This window comes from Strongylocentrotus purpuratus, unplaced genomic scaffold (genome assembly GCF_000002235.5).
Source record: "Strongylocentrotus purpuratus isolate Spur 01 unplaced genomic scaffold, Spur_5.0 spur5_scaffold_11, whole genome shotgun sequence".
NCBI lineage: Eukaryota > Metazoa > Echinodermata > Echinoidea > Camarodonta > Strongylocentrotidae > Strongylocentrotus > Strongylocentrotus purpuratus.
Window position 1 is genome coordinate 20220804 of NW_022145596.1, and position 23181 is coordinate 20243984.

Here is a 23181-nt window from a genome sequence, read left to right on the forward strand (position 1 = left end):
GGGACTCGGATCACGAGGAGAAAAGCGAATTCTCGTCTGAAATTTATGCACATATTTCAAAGTTGTATGGATGTATTACTAAAACCAAGACGTATACTCTGTTTAGCTCTTATTCAATGTTTATTTGACTATGCTAACCCTGCATGGTATAGTAACATAAACAAGTCAGATCAAAAGAAGTTGAAAATTATACAGAACAAAGTGGTGAAATTCATCAACTGTTCTGGTCAAAGTTGGCTACATCGAACTTTCTAAAGCTGGTTTTCTTGAAGTCGACCAAAGATCAAAACAACTCGTATTGTACCACGTGCATACCATATATCATACTCGGTCGAATCATTATATTCGATCCAACTTCGATCTTGTTACTGACTTACATGATTATAATACAAGAAATAGCCGATTCAACTTTAACTTACCAGAAAGAGTAGTACTGGAAATTCGTTTTATTACATTGCCATAACACTGGAATTCCCTTCCGAATGATATAAAGGAAATATAAAACCTTGCTCGTTTTAAGAGAAAATTAAAGAAATACCTAACACTTGACATTCAGAGGAGGAGAGCAAATGACATGTTATATGATAGCCTGAATACAGATTTTTTTTCTTCTTCTGCCTGTTCATACTTTTTAATTTTGCATATACTTATGCTTTGGTACGTTTAGAAATTCTACATAATTATTCATCATTATTTTCCTCTTCTTCCTCCTCCTCCTCATCCTCTTCATCCTCTTTTTCTTTTTCTTCTTCTTCTCCTTCTTCTTTTTGTTCTTGTACTTATTATCATTTCTATCGTAAGTTTAAAGGTACTATGCCCCTTTTGCAGCCAACCTCAAATTCTGTAGAACTTTGCAGGAATTAAGAATATGTCATGTATGTCCTGTCTGTGTAATTTAAACGTTAGCAGTGTCCTAATATTCAAATTACGCAAGGAAACCTGTTTTTACTTGCTAGACTTCACTGTCAGACACTATTGAGTGACTGACTTGCTTTTTCTTCTTTGGTAATAACAAACATAAAATGAGCTGTAAAGGATACATGAGCATTTGTCTACATCAATAACCCACTTCTTGTGATGGCCACAATTAACTGATTGAATCTTTGCGCAGCATAAAACGTATGACCATTCGGTACAATGGTCTGAAAAATCAAGGCTATTGCTTATTGGCTCTATAGCTCCTAAGTCGATTTGACAACTAATAGTCGTTATTTTCCAACTTGAAGACATTTTCAAGCCCCACCTTTTTTAGGGAAGTTCTAAATTAGTATTATCTTTCAAATGCCGTTGGATTTTAACCTTTTCATTTTTTTTGGCCTGCAAATGGGACATAGTACCTTGAAAGTTGTTAATATTATCATCATTATTATCTTTAATAAGTTTTTTTTGCCCCCCCCCCTGACCACAAAAAAAGTAAAAAAGTATTTCAAAAAGTTTTTAAAAAAGGAAAATTTTCTCACGAATTGTGAAAAAAATGCTCTTAAAGTTCTCCTATGCGAACTTTCCTCTGTGAAATGCATAATAAAATCGTTTTCGAGGGTTGGCAATGAAAATAGATAAACAGTAGAAACAGACCATGAATAAAGAAATAAACAGCTTGGTTGATTTGTTTCGAAGCATTATCTTTAAAAACCCGGACAGCTTAAACTGTATTATCCTTATAAATAACGTCTATAATCACTCTGAGATGGAATATAATACCAATATCAATTGCATTATGCAACGTCTAGACATAAAGGTCTTATTTTTCTCTTCTTATTCTTCTTTTACAATTCGAAGCATTACATGGTGTTATGTACTATTACTTAAGGTACACGTTTGATACTCGTTGTATAAGATTCCAAAGCAAGTTTATTAATCCTGTTTTTCTACATACATCAATGCCTCTATTTAAACATACTTGGAATCTAGTCACGCTTCGAAAAGTTCGTGGCCTAGCATTGTGTTTCTGTTGATGATCAAATAAAAAAAAGCATCCTTTATAAATCAGGGACAGTGTGGAAAAAACACATAGTATAGAAGCAGTGCAATTTAAATATCAAGGGATGGATTTAGAGGTTATTTTAAATAGTGAAGGACTTTAATAGGCCTACTAGATAAATTGGCTGGACTAAAAAAAGTAAAAAATCCATTAAACGTGCGCTTAGGTGGATACAACTTTGGAAGTTAGGAAATGTTTTTTCAGAGTAAAAGTGTCCGTGGATCCGAGTCCCTGGGGACTTGGATCACGATAATGCCGATAATACTTTAACCCTAAAAAGGCCGGGCTATTTGAGGTCTTAGTACGGCCGGAGGGGGGGGGGGCATTATGGCCCCCCCCCCATAAGATCTCCGCAAACAATTGCACGCATGTCAAGTGAAGTGTATAGAAAACTATGATAATTTCATTTTTTTGAAAAATTAACTCATTTGCATATTTATGGTAATTTATGCAAATAAGGTCATACAAATCACATTTTTACCCATAATTCATATATTATTCATATTTAAACATTCTTTTTCATTAGACCATTCTGAATAATAATACGACAACAAATTTTGGAAAAGCCAGCTTATTCCCTATGTTATCCCTTGTTTAGATAATTTCTTATGCATTTATTGTTTTTTAAACTTATATATTTTAATGTTTTTGTTGTTTTATTTCATTTCTAACTACAATTCAACTATTTTGACTGCCAAAACAACCACCTAAACTTCAAACAAGACCCAATAACCCATGTTTGATCTGTTTTGTACACAAATCACGAAAATAAGCGATTTTCGGGCTGACATGCAAAGACAAAAGGTCACATGACCTTGTAACCGTAGGTTCGATTTTCAAAAAAAAAATATTTTAAAAGTTGCGCAAGACTCGAAAGAAAAAAAAGTCAGCGAGCGGCGGGGCGCCATCCATATGCGTTCCCGAACAATCAGAAAAATCGTGGAGGGGGGGGGGCATTATGCCCCCCCCCCGCCTTATTAGGGTTAATGATGACCAGATTCCAAATAAAGTTTACTTGGCAATGAAAATAGATAAACAGTAAAAACAAACCATGAATAAAGAAATAAACAGCTTGGTCGATTTATTTTGAACCATTATCTTCAAAAACCCGGACAGCTTAAACTGTAACTTATAAATAACGCCAATAATCACTCTGAGATGGAATATAATACCAATACGAATTGCATTATGCAACGTCTAGACATAAGGGTCGAATCTCAACTTATTGTTCTTATTCTTCTTTTACATTTCGAAGCGTTGCATGGGATCTTAATCCTGTTTTTCTACATACACCGATGACCAGATTCCAAGTAAAGTTTACTATAAAGAACCAATTCCGACATTCAGAAATGATTTTCGGTGACTGATGTGTCAGATGTGATCATTCACAAAGGAAAGGCCAGCACACAAAACAAAACAGTTCCTCCCTCAGCTCTCTTTATGTTCATGTGACCTTTGGAAAAGTTCGTTCACGATTTTGGCGCATGCGCAGTGTGCAATTACGAACTAGCTTATTAAAGATCTACATCTATATATTACATGTATGTCATTTTTAAGATTAGGTCTTCCCCGAATTGAAATATCTTCAAGCATCTGATTTTGTCTCTTTTCCGCTGATACTGCATATCTTACTATTTTCACAGAATCCACTGAGCTCATTGACTCCTAGAACCGCGTGACTCCAGTATTTAGCCTATGAGAATGGAACAATTCAGCAGTCAAAAGGTTAAAGGCGACGATAGGCTGATATTCATTCCATGTGCCATTCGTCATATTAACTTATGATAAATTTATCCCACCCCTCTACATAACGTAAATCGGATGTCCTGTAAAAATCTGGATACTTATCTCAATCTATTTACCATATTCACAAAGTAATGATACCTCGATTTGACATCATATCTGCATCAATGCATGTGACCATCCTTGAAATTGATTGTAGTAATATCAGTATTTCAGTAATTCTCATAGAGACTTAAACCTTTTTGTTGTAAATACTACTACCACTACTGTTACTACTACTACTACCACTACTAATACTTCTACTAATTCTACTACTATTACTACTACTACTACTACTACTACTACTACTACTGCTACTACTACTACTACTACTTCTACTACAATTACTACTACTACTACACTAATACTACTACAACAACTACTACAACTGCCACTACTACTACTACTACTACTACTACTGCTACTACTACTACTATTCTACTACAATTACTACTACTACTACACTAATACTACTACAACAACAACAACTACTACTACTACTTCTATACTACTGATGATGATGATGATGATGATGATGATGATGATATGTTAATGATAATAATAATTATTGTAATACAACTACTACTGCTGCGCCTAATAATAATAATAAAACAAATATTTCAAAACTAAAAAAAATATTGAATATAATAAAATTAAACAAAGTTTACATGCAATGCTTGTGTTGTCTTTAAACTTTTTTTTTTGCTATTCTTTTCCTTCAAGTTGATGATAGATTGATTCATGTGGCCTTGTAACACTTCCTCATCATTTCTGGACACATTTTGAAAGAATGAGAGTAGACAAGGTTGCCAGAAAGCAGACACAAATGATGTCCTTACCCGGTTCTCCAACCCTGGCCTGTCACTCTGAGCTACACCAGTCATCAAAACAAGGATAATTGCGTTTACAGGCGGCGTTATGGTTGTACGCACCCCCAGTAATAATAGGCTATTATCGTATGAATGTAATCACATTTAATGGATGCGTCTTTGTGAAGTTTCTCAAAACAACTTATTTCATTTACCTCTTAATTTTTTTTTTATCTCTTTAAGTCAGAATGCATAATTGCATGTATTGTTTGTTGAAAGGTAGGACAAACATTACGGCTTGCTCTACCTTATAATACCAAATGTATGCAGTTTGCATTCTGACTATTGAAATACAATTATTCTTAACAGGTAAAAAAAAATCATTTGGATTGAGGCTTTTCACAAAGATGAATGGATTAAATTTGATTATATTTCGAAAAATTGCATATTGCTCTGCCTCAATGTTGTGTACACCTACCGAATTCTAGCCCTGGACCAAACATGTACCTAACCCTAACCCTAATCCTAAACCTAACCTAAAACCTTATTCCAACCCTATACATATAAATCCTGTATGAAAGTTTTCTGTATCGTAAGCCTGTATCATTGACGAAATAAGCCCGGAGGTTGACGCCTTAGCATATTTCGGAGAACCCTCTTGACTATTAAAGCAGTGCCTATAATGTATGAAGTGTTCATGATTTTTCTTAACAGGTTCGAAGTGTTGGTCATTTATAATTTAGTTCAAACACGTATAGCAGGGGCACTTTCTCAATTTATTGCTTCTTAACACGTCATTAAACACCCCCAAGTTATAAATTATTGGAGAGCGAGTGGATTTCCCTTTAAATTACGTGTTATGAATACGGATAGCAGTGCAAAGCATTGATGAATGATTAAATGCAAATTAATAGTAATGGCACTAATGTGGATTTTTATAGCGCTTCTAAATACAGAATACCGTCTCTCATAGCTTTTCATAGTATTACCCCTGTCATCGGATTCATTCATGCACAATGTGCAGCATCTCAACTCCCTGCGGAGTATTCTTACCATAAGATCATGTGGCAATTACTTACACAAAGGCTTTCGTCATCCTACCAGGTCCCCTTTTCTCTTCTGGGTATGGAGTGGGATAAACATTGAATTGTGGAATTTAGTGTACAAAATAAATAGGTTATCATTTTTGAATTACATATTTTAAACACCATTAGATTTAGTAAATGTCCTAATCGATATAATCATTACAATTTTAAGTGCTTCGACAGATTAAACATGAAAACACATAGCATGATATCATAAAGTAAATTAAGTTAATTACTTGAAAACTTTTTAAAATGTCGGTTATCCAAGTGTTGATATTACAGGCGGTATTATGCTGCTTTTCATATTGAAATGAACGACTCCAACACCGTACTTTCTGAACCCACGAATATATAAAACCTTTCTCAATTTTAAGCGGTATGAGGAACCATAATACGCACTATATTAACGCAGGAAATATATAAATGACATGTTTGATTACTGAAATGAATGAGTGATTGCGAATTGATATAGGTTCCATGAAAAATGGCACAACGCGAGATTGCATATCGAACAGGAAATTATAATTCATATCAAAAACAAAAATCTTATTTACGACAGAAAAGGTTCCTCGCATAAACGCGCGTGCAGGAAGGCTCAAAAAAAGGTCAATTTTAATGTAACATATACGTTGAAGGCATTCAATGCTTACTGAGGTGAATTTCATAATATGAAAATGGAGACAGGGGGATAAGGAGACAATTTGGTTTTGATAAGGTACGGCGCGGGAAAGAAAGCCTAGAGACTTGGATGTAATTATTCGTGAAAGACAGAAGTCACTCTTCAGGCATTATTCATTTGCCGAATACGTGTCATCTTTCGAACCTTACTGCACAGTGAGTCAAAACTGCATGAAGCGAGTATCGGTTAAGCAATCTACATGATTATATCATTTGTTAAAGGTATAGACCAGTTTTGGAAACGCCCCATTCTCAAAAAATGAAATGGAAGCTCTTTTTACCAATCATGTGGAAGAATATGTTTTGACTAATACGTGATGACACAAATTTTGCCGGAAACCGCCTACTAATTGATATATTTGGTAAATTATTATTTCTATCCGGACCGGATAGATATCGCGCACGTGTCGCTTAGTCCCATATACATCTTTCTGTGTAAAGTGCTAGTAACTTTACTAAGACTGGGCCAAATTTCTTATCATTTTGATGATTCCAGAATCTTGCAGTACACACCTGTACTTATATGCTAGATGATCAACCTTTTCTGATCGATTTCACAACGTTTCTTTTACAATGCAATTGCATGACCAGAACTCAACTTTATCTTTAATGTCAATTGGCATGATAAAGCTGTGTTAAGTTCAGTTTGTTAAAAAAGGGGGAAATAAACCGGTTGTTGGTTTTCTTATTCATCTCAAAAAGCAAGATGGAACTGGCTTTACCTATGAAGGTCATCATTCAGTAACGAGTCTAACAGTTTCATACACATGAACATATTTTAAATGCAATTTCTACTTTAGACATTGATTGGTTTAAATAAAATTTGAATTTACTGTCTATATCTTGGCCAATGATGCTGCAACATTTTCATTATTTATATTATAGTTTATAAGAGTAATAACAAAATGCAATTTACTGTTGTCATACACTGAAATAAATAGAATTCCATTTAATGAAGAAACTGATAATACGAGTGAGAGCCACATCTCAAACCATAACGTGCCATGAACTGCTTTGGGGTACGACGCCTCTTTCATCCATGTAGACACGCTTTAAAGCACGAACTCAAGATTGACTCCAGACCTATGCATAATGGGTTTATACTGATCTCAGTAAATTCGGTTTTACTGAAAGAGTTGGGGGCTTAGGTAAACTGACTCTCGGAGAAATAAACAAAATACCAAGAAACCTACTATACACTCTGAGCAAAAATAGCTTTATTGACAGCAGTAGATTGAGCTACAGCTTTAAGTCGGTGACAGAATCGTGTGAACATCGCCCGGTAGAGGATTATAATCCGCTATTGTTCGCACGTCATTCTTGCAACTACAATTACTCTGTGTCGTTTCCTTTATCATTTAAAATACATTGATTATGTTGAAAACAGTAAGTGTGCTGCTAGGACTAGTATAATGGTTGTTCTAACAACGATTAATTAAATCGATACAAGAGTGCAAAGAAACAAAGTGACATTGTAGGTTCAAATTGTTTTCTACAGTTTCGAGATTGCAGAGCAACTACTAAATTTTATTGAATGCCTTAGGGGGAGAGAGAGGGAGGAGGAGGAGAGAGATAGAGAGAGAGAGAGAGAGAGGGGGAGAGAGGACGGGAGAGGGAGAGAGATATATACAGAGAGATACAGAGAGGGAGAGAGAGAAAAAAGGAAAAGTGGAGAGAGTGTGAGAGGTAGAGGGATATGGGGGGGGGGGGGAGTGAGAGAGAGAGAGAGAGAGAGAGAGAGAGAAGGGAGATAGAAAAAGAAAGATGGGAGAGAATGGGAGAGGAAGAGGGAGAGAGAGAGAAAGGCAGACAGACAGACATAGAAAAGTATACTTAGAGAGAGAAACAGAGAGAGGCAGAAAGAGATAGGGATATGAATAGGGACCCCGATGTTAACGGGGTATTACAGTCATCGTCCCTCAGTAAGTTATGAGACATGCATGAAATAGGCATGTACATAAAACACACATACATGCATGCATCACTGTCAAATACACTTTTTACACACGGGGCGCCATTTTGATTGCGTCAATACATGCGCTAATTTTGCCTATGAAAACAATAACTGGATGCGCCGTTTGAAATACAACGCAATGCTTGCAGTGTTTTCCATTTACATTTTGTGTACAATGTCACATCACTGACTGGCGCGTCAAAGAACGCACCAGTCAGTGACGGGGCCCTACGTCTAAAAAATGACGCACCGTCTGCATTTGGGCGGAGATAAATAAGTAGCTGATCAGGGCCCCGTCTTATAGAGATTTGCGATTAATCGCAACTTATTTGCGATTGATATCAATCACAAATATGTACATAAGAGATAGGAGACTGTAAAGTTACGATTGATTCGGATCAATCGCAACTTTTTTTGAAACGGGGCCCAGTACTACAAAATCGAAGAAAAGATATTGAACCAAATTGATAACAAAGCTTTAGCCTGTCTGTGTCCGAATGTGTACATAGTGCATAAGCGTAAACTACTCTCAGTCACCTTTGTAAAAAAAAATTGTCGTTCGAATCCGTCGAACATAACTTTGATTGCACAAAGGAAGAACACATTAGTCATCCATGATGCAAAGTGGGCAAGCATTTTCAATATTATAAAGGGTCAGTAGGAATGGGAGGTTGCGTTTTATATTTTTTCTTTCATTTGGCCAGGTGTCTACTGTTCGTATAACTTTTCCTTTCTGATGAGCATTATTTATCTCTGGTTGTCTCTTGTAAGCTTTCATAATCCCTTATTAAATACCAGCAGTCGACAACTAGTCCTTCGAGTGTTGTTATTTTTTATGTATATGAGACATGTGTACTTTTCATGTCATTAATATTTTATGTATGCTAGACATGTGTACATTTCACTTTGCTTATATTTCATCATGTGATCCATCATACATTTATGTTGATACGATGTGATGTTTAATTTGAAATGAAAAGGATCAATCAAACATGAAATACATACAAATAAGCGTAAATGTTTTTTATTCCATGATATTCGACAAACGTCTAAATTACGTTTTGTTTACCTTTACATTACAGTGCTTTGAGACTACAGAACCAAACGGCAGAGATCTTGAACCGGATATTTGATGGTTATGACAAAAGGCTGCGTCCTGGTTTCGGAGGTCAGTATGAATGGTGTTGGAGAGGGACAATTCATGCTGCGCATGTACAAAATGAATAGAAATCCTAAAATATTTTTCTTTCAATAAAAACGTCTAGTTTTCGTTTTTTCCCCTTATAACTCATCTTAAATTCTTGTTAATAGTGGTTCAATAAGTAGCCTTGAATAGTGAAATACAAAAGAATACAATATCCAGATGATAAAACACACAATATATTTGTAGATCAATTGAAACAGATGAACTAAAATACCCTTTTTTGTTGTTAGAGGAAGAGAGGAACATTGAAATGGAAATTGATTATTTATTGTCAATTCAAAAGTTTTTTTTTCCATTGGTATGTATAATTTTACCAATCAATTTACAAATAAAGGATATCAATAACCATAGACAATCACAGCAATCGATGACGGTTATAATGCAAATGCTTTTCCGTTTTCATGAAAGAGAAATGGTTTGTAAGGCTTTTATGCAAAAGATTCAATCTCGAACAGTCTAATATTGGCTTTATTTTGTGGTATTATTATCAATCTCAGTATATAATAGGTGTAAGATATTGCATGTAATTTAGGTATTTAAGTAACTATTCAAGTAATATTAAATAATAAGAAAATAGTGTTTACAAGTAGATAACAACTGTGCAAATTTCGCAGAGATCTTTCCAGTCGTAGCTGATTTCAGAATGCTACCCCCTCTCCACCCTCCCCCTTTATTCCTGGTCGGTTAAAAAATGGTCCATTGCAGCTTTGACTGATTAATGGCCCTGAGGAAGAAAGACTGGGAAATTATTCTTCACACTTTTCCACATTTTTAAAATCTGTTTTAATTGCTTTCTCCTATCTCCGATTTTGTTCGCAGGCCCTCCTATTGATGTTACTGTTAGCATGTATGTGTACAGCATGGGTCCCATCACCGAGTCCAAGATGGTGAGACATGTTTTAATATTTCAATATTGCTTCTGGCATTTTTAGTCAAAGTGGTGTGAAAAGAGAATAAATTTGATATTCAAATGTAAATATGCGGGCATAGAGGCGTTAAACCTTGAATACACACGGGATTTAAACAATTATATCAATAAAAAGCCTTTTGAGAGGTCATGTGTATGAATATAATATTATGGGTCAAAACAAAAATGTATTTGTATTAAATTATATTGTCAAATGAACATATATTTAGCTAATCTGTAGTAAAAAAAAAAAAAAAAAAAAAAAAAAAGATCTACCGCAACTATACGAAGTAATTATTTTAGTTTTGTGCTTTAATATCATAACATTGTACGAATGTAAAATAGTAGAGTTTTCGTGGTTTAGTGGTTCATTCGCTTGATTCTAAATCAAAGGGTTAAGGGTTCGAATCCCATCACAGCAATAATGTTCTTTAGCAAGACATTAATCCATGGGTGCTAATCTCCACTTTGGAATAAATGGGTACCTATGCCCATTTCGCCAAACTTGTCATCTGTGACAAATGACAGTGTTTGTTATAAGCTAGTGAAATCCTTGCTTTTGATTGGTTATCAGCAGATTTGTCACTGATTTTTGTAAATGTCATTGAAAAGAGGCTTTGTGAAACGGTCCCTACATCATTAGGCCGCCCTGCCAAGTCCGAGGTAATAACGTTGGAGCGCAAGGAGCGCCACGGTCCTTTATAAGGAAACATCGTATCAACATTTTTTAAATATTGAACGATATCATAATTTGAAGGAAAAACATAACACATTTCTGTCCTACGAATTCGGTTCGTCCTGCAGGAATACACACTGGACATGTACTTCCGCCAGCAGTGGCGTGACGAAAGACTACAATTCGATTCCGAGGTCGGCCTAGCACTCAACGCCGAAACCCTCGATAGTTTCTGGGTTCCCGACATCTATATCATCAACGAGAAATCAGCCGCTTATCACACCGTCCTCTACAAGAACTCTCTGCTCCGTATTGAACCCACGGGCGAAATGCTCTTCAGTACAAGGTATATAGGTGTTTTCATTTCATATGAATTATATTATTATACTGTATAATCCAAAAATGACAACATACCGTCATAGATATATTTTATACAAATGATACACAGCAGTGAGGGCATTATTAAGAATTACCCACACAAGGTACCTTTGGAACAGTTTAACACGCCCAAAGTGTTTGGACTGTTTTAAAGGTACCGAGTCTTGGTAATTCTACTAATTTGTTTTATAAGATGATGTTTTATTTGTTTTATAAAATGATGTTTTATAGCATGATTTTTCTAATCCGGTCATTAGTAAAATTACGTGTCAGGCAAAAAAATGCCTTGTCATGTGTACGCTCTCAACCAATCATTTGATTAGGAACCGCTTCATCATGTTATAAATATAATTACATACCTCTGCTCAGCATTGTCGCGGCAACACAACCTGCTCTATTTAGTAATCAAAATGATGATGACACATACAAAAGAAAGTAACATCAAAGCTACTACCAAAAATCCTTAACATATTACTTCAATATCCCGAATATGTAACCCCTATAAAATTCCCCACACCCAAGGTAAATTCTCATAATGAAATGGTTTTCAACCAATTAAAGGTACAGACATACTTACACAAATGAAGTGAAAATCGATGATACGTAATAATTAATCTCAAAAGGCTTGTATGAGCAGAACATATGTTAATAGCAAAACTGTTGTGTGATTCGTGTAATGAAAAGGGGTTTTATAGCCAGTTTTGCATTTTCCAGCGAATGTTTCGTTTTGGGGGTTGGTAGGTGCGTTTACGACACGCATTTGGTAAATCATCTTGCATGAAATGTATTTCGCTATTTGTTTTTATTGTTATATATAATGTTAATCTATGATACATGTATATCTTTCTTTTTTTCTTCTTTTTAAAATTCATTTATTTTAGATTAACTGTGACTGCCAGCTGCAACATGGATCTCTCCACCTTTCCTTTTGATAAACAACGCTGTTCCCTCGACATGGAAAGCTGTAAGTAGAATGAACCATAACATAAACAAAAACATTTAAATCGACAAATTTGAAAACGTTACATATTAACTCTTATCCTGCCACAGGGCTAATCCCCCCGTGCCAAAGCCCCAAATCCCCCTGTGCCAGATTGTTTTGGAGATAATCCTATTAACGCGATGGTTCTATGAATAGCGCGTGCAAAACACTAGGCACAGTCCAATGGGCATGAACAATAACTGCTATTACATATGCGTGCAGACATGCAAGAAGCAGAGGAGCAAAGGCTTGCTAGCGTGTACACGGCACCTAAACAATAGCGTGCTAGCAACCTTATGGCAGGCTATGAGTTAAGCATAAGTTTGTTAGTAATGACATGTTTTATTTTCTTTAAAATAAAGTTTCATTGTGTGAGTTGAGATTAAACAGTGTCTATACAGTTTCAAGGACATATTATTAATTGTGAATTATTATATCTAAATGATGACCAAAGTGTTAAAAAAGAGAACATGATCTGTAAGAATGATTAAATGTACATGCATTTATACAAGATGTGCAATTCATATTTCCACCAATGCCTGAACTACACTCTAAAATGCATTGAAATTGAATTATGAATTATGTAAATACAGAATCAGTACAATTTTTAATTTTGTTCAGTTTTGGAACGGACATTTAGACATTACAGTTATAATAACCCTCGTGTTTTCAAATTATTCCATTTTATTTCAGATGCATACAGTGAAGACGATGTTAAATTCAAGTGGCTTGAGAACGGTCCTGTCTACGTGGACCCTAAAATCTCACTACCTCAATTCAAGTTCCTAGACTCCAGTGTCCGGTCAAGAATCGCCGAATATTTCGGTAAGTACGGGTTAGAATTGTTTAAAGAGAATGCTGAATTCTGCTATAGGTATACACTATGATAATTTACAAGCCTTATCATTCATAATTTCATATACATGTACTACTTTTTAATTTAGTAATGTAATGTCCCCTAAAAAGCGATATTCTTCAAATGCCTTCATATTCGGAATATGACGAGGAATGGCTAAAAAGTGTGGACCACAGTCTTATGCCACATGCTTGTGTTGGTAGCCCTATATATACCCATATTCATATACCTGTATTAATATCATTCTAAAGTCTCGTCCATACATTCATCCATTGATTATTTATCTAATATAATCACGATTGGCTGCAATAATGCCTAATTTCACGTGACTTACATATTAAACAAAAAAGTTCAAAGATATTACGATATTACACAAGATACAGAATCTGAATAAAATATCACAGTAGACAATTATTCTTACGTACTATACATGCGCTATCCTCCTATAGTATCATGAAATCTAGTAACAAATTATGCCCGTTGCATACATGTATATACGGGGCATCATTTCGATTGCGTTATCATTGCGTTTGTATTCAATCTATTATAAACCCCCGCGTTACACAACTTTCGAATCCCCGCACATAAACCATCGATAAAGATCAGTGGCATTTTGAATCATCATCTTTTATTCATGTTGGTCATTACATGTCTCAGCTGTCGTAAGGCCTGTCGAATGTCAATCGAGCTTGTTGAATACCAACGGCATGCATTAGATCTTGTTCATGTAAAATGTATCACCTTATACATCTTCGGGACGTTTATAATGTCAGCCAGTCATGCAATTGAGATATTATGATCATCGCGATTACATTACAATGTTATTTACTGATGTAATTGAAGATTCGTGACATATCCATGATGTAATACCCAAAGTTAACTATCCTCCGTTGAATTACCATCAATTACAAAAATTGTTCTCCTCAGTCGGGAACTACACGGTCGTCAGCGCCGACTTCTACCTCGGCCGCGACATCACCTATTACGTCGTCCAGACCTACATTCCGTCGTCGATGATCACCTGTTTGTCTTGGTTGTCGTTCTGGATCAACCGCAACGCCGTGCCCGCCCGCGTCGCCCTGGGTATCACGACGGTTCTGACGATGACAACGCTGGTTGGTAACGCAGGCAACTCCCTCCCCAAGCTGTCCTACATTAAAGCAATCGACTTGTTTCTTGGTATGTTTCTTCAACAGACGTTTTTTTTTGTTCCCATATCGATAACGATGCCATGCTATTATTTCCTTATTTGTAACTTTTTTACCTCCTTAATCCTGTAGATTGAGATTTTAACAATAAGTCTTTCAGCTTAATCTATCAGATATTCTTTCGCTGCTTTTTCCTGTCTGCATGTCAGCCCGCCTTCGACATTTAACCTCAGCCCTCTTCTTTATTTTGCTTTTTAACCCTCTATCTCACTCACCCCTCTCTATCCTCCCGATTTAAATGTATTCATTTATTCATTTTATTCTTTCTTTCCTTTTTTTGTCCCTTTCTTTCTTCTTTCGAATAGTTATTCCCCGTCTGTTTTTAACTGCCTTAATATTCTCTCGTTTCCAGATTCGCATCTGTAGCTTTGCTCCCTTAGTATTGTTTCTGCCTTTCCCGCCCCCCCCTCTCTCTCTCTCTCTCTCTCTCTCCCTTTCTTTCTATCTCTATTTCTATCTTTTTTTTTCTCTCTCTCTCTCCCTCTGTCTCTATCTCTCTCTCTCTCTCTCTTTCTTCTACCACAATCACTCTCACACACCTTCCCACTAATGATACATCATCCAACAGTTTCTGACACTCTGTCTTCGAACATTACCTATTCTATTAAACGAACAGCGGGGATATGACCTATAAAACCATGAACCGCGGGATGTAACATTATAAAACTTAAAGCTAACCCTGAGCTCCGGTATGGGAATCGTATTTCAAGAGAACGTGGCTATAATTCATTCTGGATTGTTTATCCTGCATTAGATTGATTGTTTGAACCCGTAATATAATAACAACTTCACAAAAACTTTCTGGAAATCATCTTCAATAAAACTCACCACTCTCATTTGCACATAGCGCCCTATGTGAAGCACATGATGTCGGGCTAGCTACTTACCCTGATTTCCTTATCTTTATATGCTCATTTCTCAGCCCCTATACTTTTCTACCAAAATCCTTTGGCAAAATAACGTTATTTATTTGTAATCTTGAACATTCACTGTATGTTCTGTTTGATTATGTGGGAATTTATTTTCTATCATTGCCAGAACTCAAGCTTATCTTTAATTACCTATTTTATTAAACGAACAGCGGGAGTATGAGCTATGTAACCATGAACCGCGGGATGTTCTATTACGTAAACAGTTGGGGCCTAAGATGTTCCATTAAATGAACAGCAGGACGTCATGTTCTACGAAAGAAACAGTTGCACTTTAAATGCTCGTTTAACCCTTTGCTTACTGGAAAGAGGTTGATCATGTACTAAGCCTATTGGAATAATAGAAACCAATAGCCAAAATGATGGGATGAACAGCACATGACCTATAAAACAAACGAGGTGACTTCAGATGCGCTGTTATAATTATAGCCTCCCAGCAATACAAATGTCACCAAATTATCAACGTTCAGTTATCGGGTCCAAAATTTAAAAGCAATCATATCAATTTATAAGAAATAAAAAAAAATTAATTAAAAAAAAACCTTTTACAAAAGCTATTCGTCGTGGTAGTTTTTATTTCTTTGTTCTCGTCATGTTTAAGTTTTCCTCTTTTTGTCTCGTTCAACCTGTTATTTCTATTATTACTTTTACTTTGTGCTATTTTCCGTGTTTTCTTTCCTCTTGAAGTATGCCATTATATTATTATTATCAATATCAACCATTTAGTTTTTCTTTGTTTTCGCATTTAGCATGGTCATATTGATATCGGTCAGAAATCATGACTTCATTTTCCCACTCTCTCTTGATAGGTATGTGCTATTTTTTCGTGTTTGCTGCCCTCTTGGAGTACGTCATCGTCATCTACTACGACCAACCTCGTTACAAGAAAGCCCGTGAACTCATGAAAGAGTTTCAAGACCATGAGCACGCAGCCAACAAGGAGGATTCAGCCAGGACAAATGACGTGGTAAGTCGGACAGCAAGGCAGAAGACATTTAAGGTCGTTTTTTGATTTGCCGCAATAATTAGGAATACGCTTTTAAAGGTACTATGTCCCATTTGCAGGCCAAAAAAATTAAAAAGTTAAATTCCAACTGCATTTGAAAGATAATACTGATTTAGAACTTCCCTAAAAAAGGTGGGGCTTGAAAATGTCTTCAAGTGGGAAAATAACGACTATTAGTTGTCAAATCGACTTTAGGGCTATAGAGCCCAAAAGTAATAGTCTTGATTTTCAGACAATTGTACTGAATGGTCATACGTTTTATGCTGCGCAAAGATTCAATCAGTTTAATCTAGGCCATCACAAGAAGTGGGTTATTGATGTAGACAAATGCTCATGTACCCTTTACAACTCTTTTCATGTATGTTATTACCAAAGAAGAAAAAAAAAAAGTCAGTCACTCAATAGTGTCTGACAGTGAAGTCTAGCAAGTAAACAGGTTTCCTTGCATAATTTGAATATAAGGACACTGCTAACGTTTAAATTTCACAGATAGGACATACATGACATATTCATAATTCCTGCAAAGTTCTACAGCATTTGAGGTTAGCTGCAAAAGGGAAACAGTACCTTTAATAAACGTACTCTTTCTGGTTAATAACATGCCATAAATCATTAATACCCCTCTTCCCTTACTCCCCTCTTCTTTATTTAGTTATACAACTACTACTTTCTACCCAACGCCCATATTCCCCTCTCAACCACCATCAATCTCTTTCCCGTCTTCAGATCAAAATAATCATCAACAACAAAAAATATTCTTCGAAGGGGAACTAATTGATGTCGACATATTTACTGATAAATAATTATTGTGTGAAAGTTCCCTGAAAAATGCTCTCGTCAATCCACAAACTTATCAGAAGCTTACCTGACATAGCAACAGTTAATATAAACAATATAGATTCCATTCATAGTATCGAACTTAATATGTGTAATAAATAGTGTATAATTATGTCATCATTGAGGTTTCCATGAAGCAATTAAAGACTATCTTAACATACATAAATGAATATATAATAGGTCTATCAAATAAAATAAATGAAAGGATAAATGCACGGATAAATGAATAAAATAAACAAGTTTATAAAATGGCTCTAGTATTTTAAGCATCGTAATTGGTCAATACGCGTCACATGACATGTACAAATTTTTGATGCAAGCACGATTTTGCAGAAAAAAGCGCAAAAAAAGTTTTATAAAATGGCTCTAGTATTTTAAGCATCGTGATTGGTCAATACGCGTCACATGACATTGACAAATTTTTGATGCAAGCACGATTTTGCAGAAATGAGTGCAGAAAAAGCGCAACAAAAAGTTATATTGCACGTGACCATGGAGATCCAGTGCGCGCGCGTACGTGTAGTACGCGCTCCCTCGAGTGCATTGCAATTATTGTAGGCTACGCGTAGCTAATATTTTACGCTCCACCATGATCCCCAGCGCAACGTACGCGTAGCTTAGCTCTAGCATGGACTTATCAACTTAGACATAAAAAGCAAATTTTTATTTTACTTTTGCCTTGGATTTAGGCCTGTTTTGACTTTTGGATTTTATAACGAAGCCAGGAATTTCAGCTGTCTGATGTAGATTCGTCTCTAGACCCACAAGCCTGCAAGGTCTTAGTCTAGAACCAACCTAACTCTAGATCTAGATCGAACTCTCGTAGACTCTAACTTAAGATCTAAAGTTTCGTTTGTTGCTATTTGTGTCGCTATTTTATAAAACAAATAACGCACTTGACCAATTCGTCGCACGGCTGGCAGAAGGGCGTTAGCGCGCGATCGACTCGAAAACTACTTTTCGAGTTATTCGCATTTAAAGATTTGTTTTATATTTAAACTGCTTTCCGTCCCGAAATTTGGTTTAAAACTTAAAAGACTAATAGAAATGTTAAAGCAGAACACGACAAGACATTTTTTCCCGGAAATAAGTCAGTTTTATAAAAGTTTGAGGCGATTTAGTGCTAACGCCCTTCTGCTTAACGCATTATTGCGCATCTTCTTTCATGCTAAAGGGCGCAAGCCGCGTAACGCCCTTCTGCTTTGAGTAAAATAGATACGCTTCGGCGCGTAAAGCTTGTAAAAGGGCGTAACGCGCATGGTGTAGCCCGGATGGAGCGTGTTGTCATTCAGACTTTCTGAAATAAAAAGCAGACGCATGCAATTGTTTGTGATGATAAAATATCAAATTTGATTTTTCGTTTGCTTTTGTTTTAGCATTAATTAAAGGTAAAGACCAGTATTGGCAACGCCCCAATTTCAAAAAATGAAATGGAAGCTCTCATTACCAATCATGTGAAAGAATATGTTTTGACTAATACATGATGATAAAAAATTTGCCGGGAAACTGCCTACTAATTCATATATTTGGTAAATTTATCTCTCTCATGGTCTGGTGAGAGAGATAGGGTAGTCCCATATACATCTTTCTGTGTATAGTGCTTGTAACTTTACGAAGAATGGGCCAAATTTCTTATCATTTTGATGATTCCAGAACCTTGCAGATGCTAGATGCTAGATGATCAACCTTTTCTGATCGATTCCACAACGTTTCTTTCACAATGCAATCGCATGACCATTACTGGTCTTTACCTTTAATAGTATTAGGTTATGCTTTACGGATTTTGCTTCCAATATTTACAAAAAACTCATTAAATTTATCAGCAATTTATTTTAAATCATAATGTATCACGACAATTTATTGATTATTATGCAAGGGTAATTCTTAATGCATTAACCAAGTACATCGCTTATAATATCCAGGGTATTTTTCATGTTTCCTTAAACCTATTTGGAATTTCAAATAGTAATAATTACTTTATGCTGATTTCCGGAATTTATTCCCATGATTTCGAACTCTATTATATTTCCTCTTATTCGTATCTCTATACAAAGAGGTCAATATATTCAAAGAGTAATAGAGTAAAAAATGAAATTACACTGATCACATCACTCTGCCCCATCCTGATATTTATCTTTAATCCTTCACAGAATACAGGAAATGCATTAATTTGTTACAGAATGCCCTTTATGTCTACAACTGTATACTGTACGTTGTGCTTCATATGTGATTTAAGTTTGATTGGATATTGTTGTCAATGATCAAAAGTATATTTGTATACTTTTTTTGGGGGGGGGGGAGGGGGGGGGGCACACCAAGCACTATGTACAATTTCTTCTCAATTCTTTCTCTTTCTGTCTCTCTCTCTCATGCAAACAAGAACATCCCCTCACTCTCCCTCTCTCTCTATTTCTATCGATCTCTCTGTCTATCTCTCTTTTTTTTTCTCCATTAAACACATCTCATAATCGTTTGTTACCCCTCTTTTGCAGTTGCGTGTCTATCTTCTTGTCGCATTAGTCATTTCCATTCTAGTACATTACACTCTCGGACACATTTTTCCCATGAACAAATGTAACTATATAAGAATAAACCCTAAATAGCACAAAGCAATCAAATGTTAAGATGAACACTTCCGTCATGGTTATGACTGAATTTATTTCTTTGCAATATAACTGGAGTCCTTTTTGTACAGTTCATTTTACAATTCCATGTACAATCATTCAAAATTGATCAATCATAATGAATCATGATTAAATATAAAAATTGGAACTTATCTGTAGCACATGCTCATGGCAGAAAGAACAACATGGTAGCTAGCTCTCAAAAGAAAGTTTTGTATTCTGCGTTGAATCTGTTCTAGCTCTAGTGAGCTTTTGTAGCATATAGTTTTAAAAACTGTGCAGTAAGTTTACAAAAGAGAAAATACTTGAACAATATATCAGCATTATCAAAGGCAAATAAACAAAATTGTATGACAATAAGTGAAACTGTAGCACATGTTCATGGTAGAAATTACAACATGGTAGCTCTTAAAAGAACTTTGTGTATTCTGCAGTTAACGTACTGTGCAGTAAGTTAACATAAGAGAAAATACTTGAACAATATTTCAGCATTATCAAAGGTGATATAAAAAAAAAAGTATGACAATAAGTGAAACTGTAGCACACGTTTATGGCAGAAAGTACAACATGGTAGCTCTTAAAAGAACTTTGTGTATTCTGCAGTTAACGTACTGTGCACTAAGTTAAAAAAAGAGAAAATACTTCAAAAATATTTCAGCATTATCAAAGGCGATACAAAAAAGTATGACAATAAGTGAAACTGTAGCAGCTTTTGGGATCTGCACTACGTTTCCTGGCTCTCTTATTCTGTATTAGAATAAAAAATATAAAAGTGGTGGACGAAATATTAGTTTAACATATTCATGCTTTGAACTGTACAGAGTGCAAAATTCTATAAAAGTAAAAGTACTGGTGAAGGATGAAGGAGTCAACACTGCAGCAAGTCAATGTAAATGACTGTAACCTTGCAATCTGACTGGCATGTTTCTCTCCTTTTGCTTCTCCTCTCTTGCCTTGATTTAATGAACCAATACATTCACTCTCTCCCCTACCCCACCTTTAAACCCAGCCATCATCAAGAAATAAGGGAGTGAAAGAGAGAGAGAGAAAGAGAGATGGGAGGAGAAAGAAGAGAATTGCAGTACGTCTGCATGGTCATTTATCCCAGAACCCCTCCATCAGAGGGAAGCAGAGCAATTATTCCATTTACTCTGTCTAAAGAGATGTACACCAGCCATTTTCTGGTACAACAAAAATACATTTATCTTTTTCAAAGAAAATTCTCCACTCCCTGGGCAGAATTTGTAACAGGCAACCATTTTAAAGCTTCAGACTTTTACCTCACATTGTTCAGGACGTTCTCCAATATCTCTGTGTAGAAGCCACTCTCTGTAAAGTACACAAGAATAAACTTTATGACATAGAAATGTAAAACCCATTTTGAAGTAAATATTGTAGGAGAAATAAATGGTTCAAAAGTTAGCTCAAGAGGTTGTTGTTTTGATTAATGAATATTGTAGAGGTGTCTGCAACAGCATAATTCCAACAAACTGACTTATAATTCCTAAAGACAATGCCCACTGTAAACTACAAACTCAAATTGGTGACATTTGAGACATTAATATTTTTCAGTACTACCTTCACTGTCTGCTTGGATAACTTGAAACTATGTCAACTGTCTCCAGCACTTCGATTGCTAAGGGAACAACCGTCATCAATTCCAGAACTGTGTCGATCGCTGGATGATCTTCTGAAAACCTCTCCGGAATTTGAAGTAGATGCTATGGTAGTAAAAATATGTAAAGCCAGGAATAATATTATAAAGAGAGCACTGTAATATTTTGTAATATAGTTAGCATGATACCTTCATCTTTCAGCTTTGCCGCAGTCAAAACTTAAATATATTTGAACATATCCTGAAATTGTCATGGCAGCAATGACTTTAAAGTTAACGGTTTTATTGTTTTTGTGATTTTAAACAATTATCAGGGGGGGGGGGGGCAGATACTTGTAACTATTGCAACATCTTCAAAAAATGCAAGCAAACTAGCAGAAACAGCTTAAGGAATAATGTAACAATTATCATGGATTTATAACTTCTTTTTGACCATATCAATACTGTATAAAGGCTTTACGATAATTTATAAGGCATTTTTAGTGAAATCAACATAACGCTAGTTTAACTTACAGCATAGTTATTGTGGTTTGCACATGGGTCGTCCTCTTTGAAGTGGTGTTCACACAGGGAAACAAGACACTGGGAGCATGTACTAAACACTTCATGTAAACATATGAAATGTTGACACATTTGAACTTCAATGAGGCATGTCTATGAATAAAAAGAGAAGGTTACAAAAATATAGAAAACAAAGAAAAACTTGAATATCACTTCATCAACTATCTCAGTCTGGTTTATAAATAGGCCTAAATAACTAATATCATCGGTGGGGTGACAAAACCTTGTATCTCAAAAATCATGAATTTTCAGGAGAGCGAAAAAAAACTTTCCTGTCTCAACAAATTTAGTGCTGTGACACCGTCTTTTCTTTTTCAAAACTGGAATATTTATACAATTTGTAATGTCATTGTTGAAATACAGTAAAATAATAGTTTTTATATTTAAAAGTGAGTTACAAGGTTTTTGCGTTTATCTACATTGAGATACAAGTTTTTAGTTTTTATTCAAATTGAGATACGAGTTCTTACTTAAATTCTGAATGAGTTACGAGGATTTGGTTGAATAAGTTACGAGGATTTGAATACACTAACTTCGGTACTGTTAGGCCGTGTGTGAGTTACGAGAAAAAGGGATTACGTATCTTATGTTACGAGGTTTTGTCAGTGCAGCTTCAAAGGGGGTTAAAGTTACGAGGTTTAGTTTAAGGGTGTTTGTGTGGAATTTGTAAAAAAACAGAGAAGGCTTTCCATGGATTTATCAGGTGGTGTCGTAGGCCATTAGGTACACAAATTGAGATACAAGGTTTTGTCACCCCACTGACGATATATTTAACTTTACTAAATTGAAAATTTGATGAAAACTTTTTTTAAAAATGACACTTACTGCATATGAATAAAAGCTAACAATGATCATCAAATAATTTTGGAAAGTATGTAAGCCAACAATGTTTCTTTGTGACATTACTTTTCATTGCTTTACATCTCCATCATAAAGCCTACCGACACTCGGTTGATCTGGTAGAGGTCCATGATGTACAATGAAAATTGTTCAGAAATATTCATTTAGAAATCATGATACTGTATAGCATTTCAGTTCAATGATTGCTGTCATATTGTTATCAAACCAAACAGAATAGTATGTAGGCCAACACTGTTTCATCAATAGTA

General features: G+C 35.4%; 1 protein-coding gene across 1 annotated transcript in view; it reads left to right on the top strand.

Moving 5' to 3' along the window:
• Window positions 1-23181, top strand: part of LOC593782 (gamma-aminobutyric acid receptor subunit beta-1) — a 32656-nt gene that overhangs the window by 4306 nt on the left and 5169 nt on the right. Inside the window, exons 2-8 of the mRNA XM_030980872.1 lie at window positions 9372-9457; window positions 10313-10380; window positions 11205-11422; window positions 12336-12418; window positions 13130-13261; window positions 14220-14471; window positions 16239-16396. Of these exons, the coding sequence (XP_030836732.1) occupies window positions 9372-9457; window positions 10313-10380; window positions 11205-11422; window positions 12336-12418; window positions 13130-13261; window positions 14220-14471; window positions 16239-16396 (997 nt within the window). The remainder of the gene's footprint in view (window positions 1-9371; window positions 9458-10312; window positions 10381-11204; window positions 11423-12335; window positions 12419-13129; window positions 13262-14219; window positions 14472-16238; window positions 16397-23181) is intronic.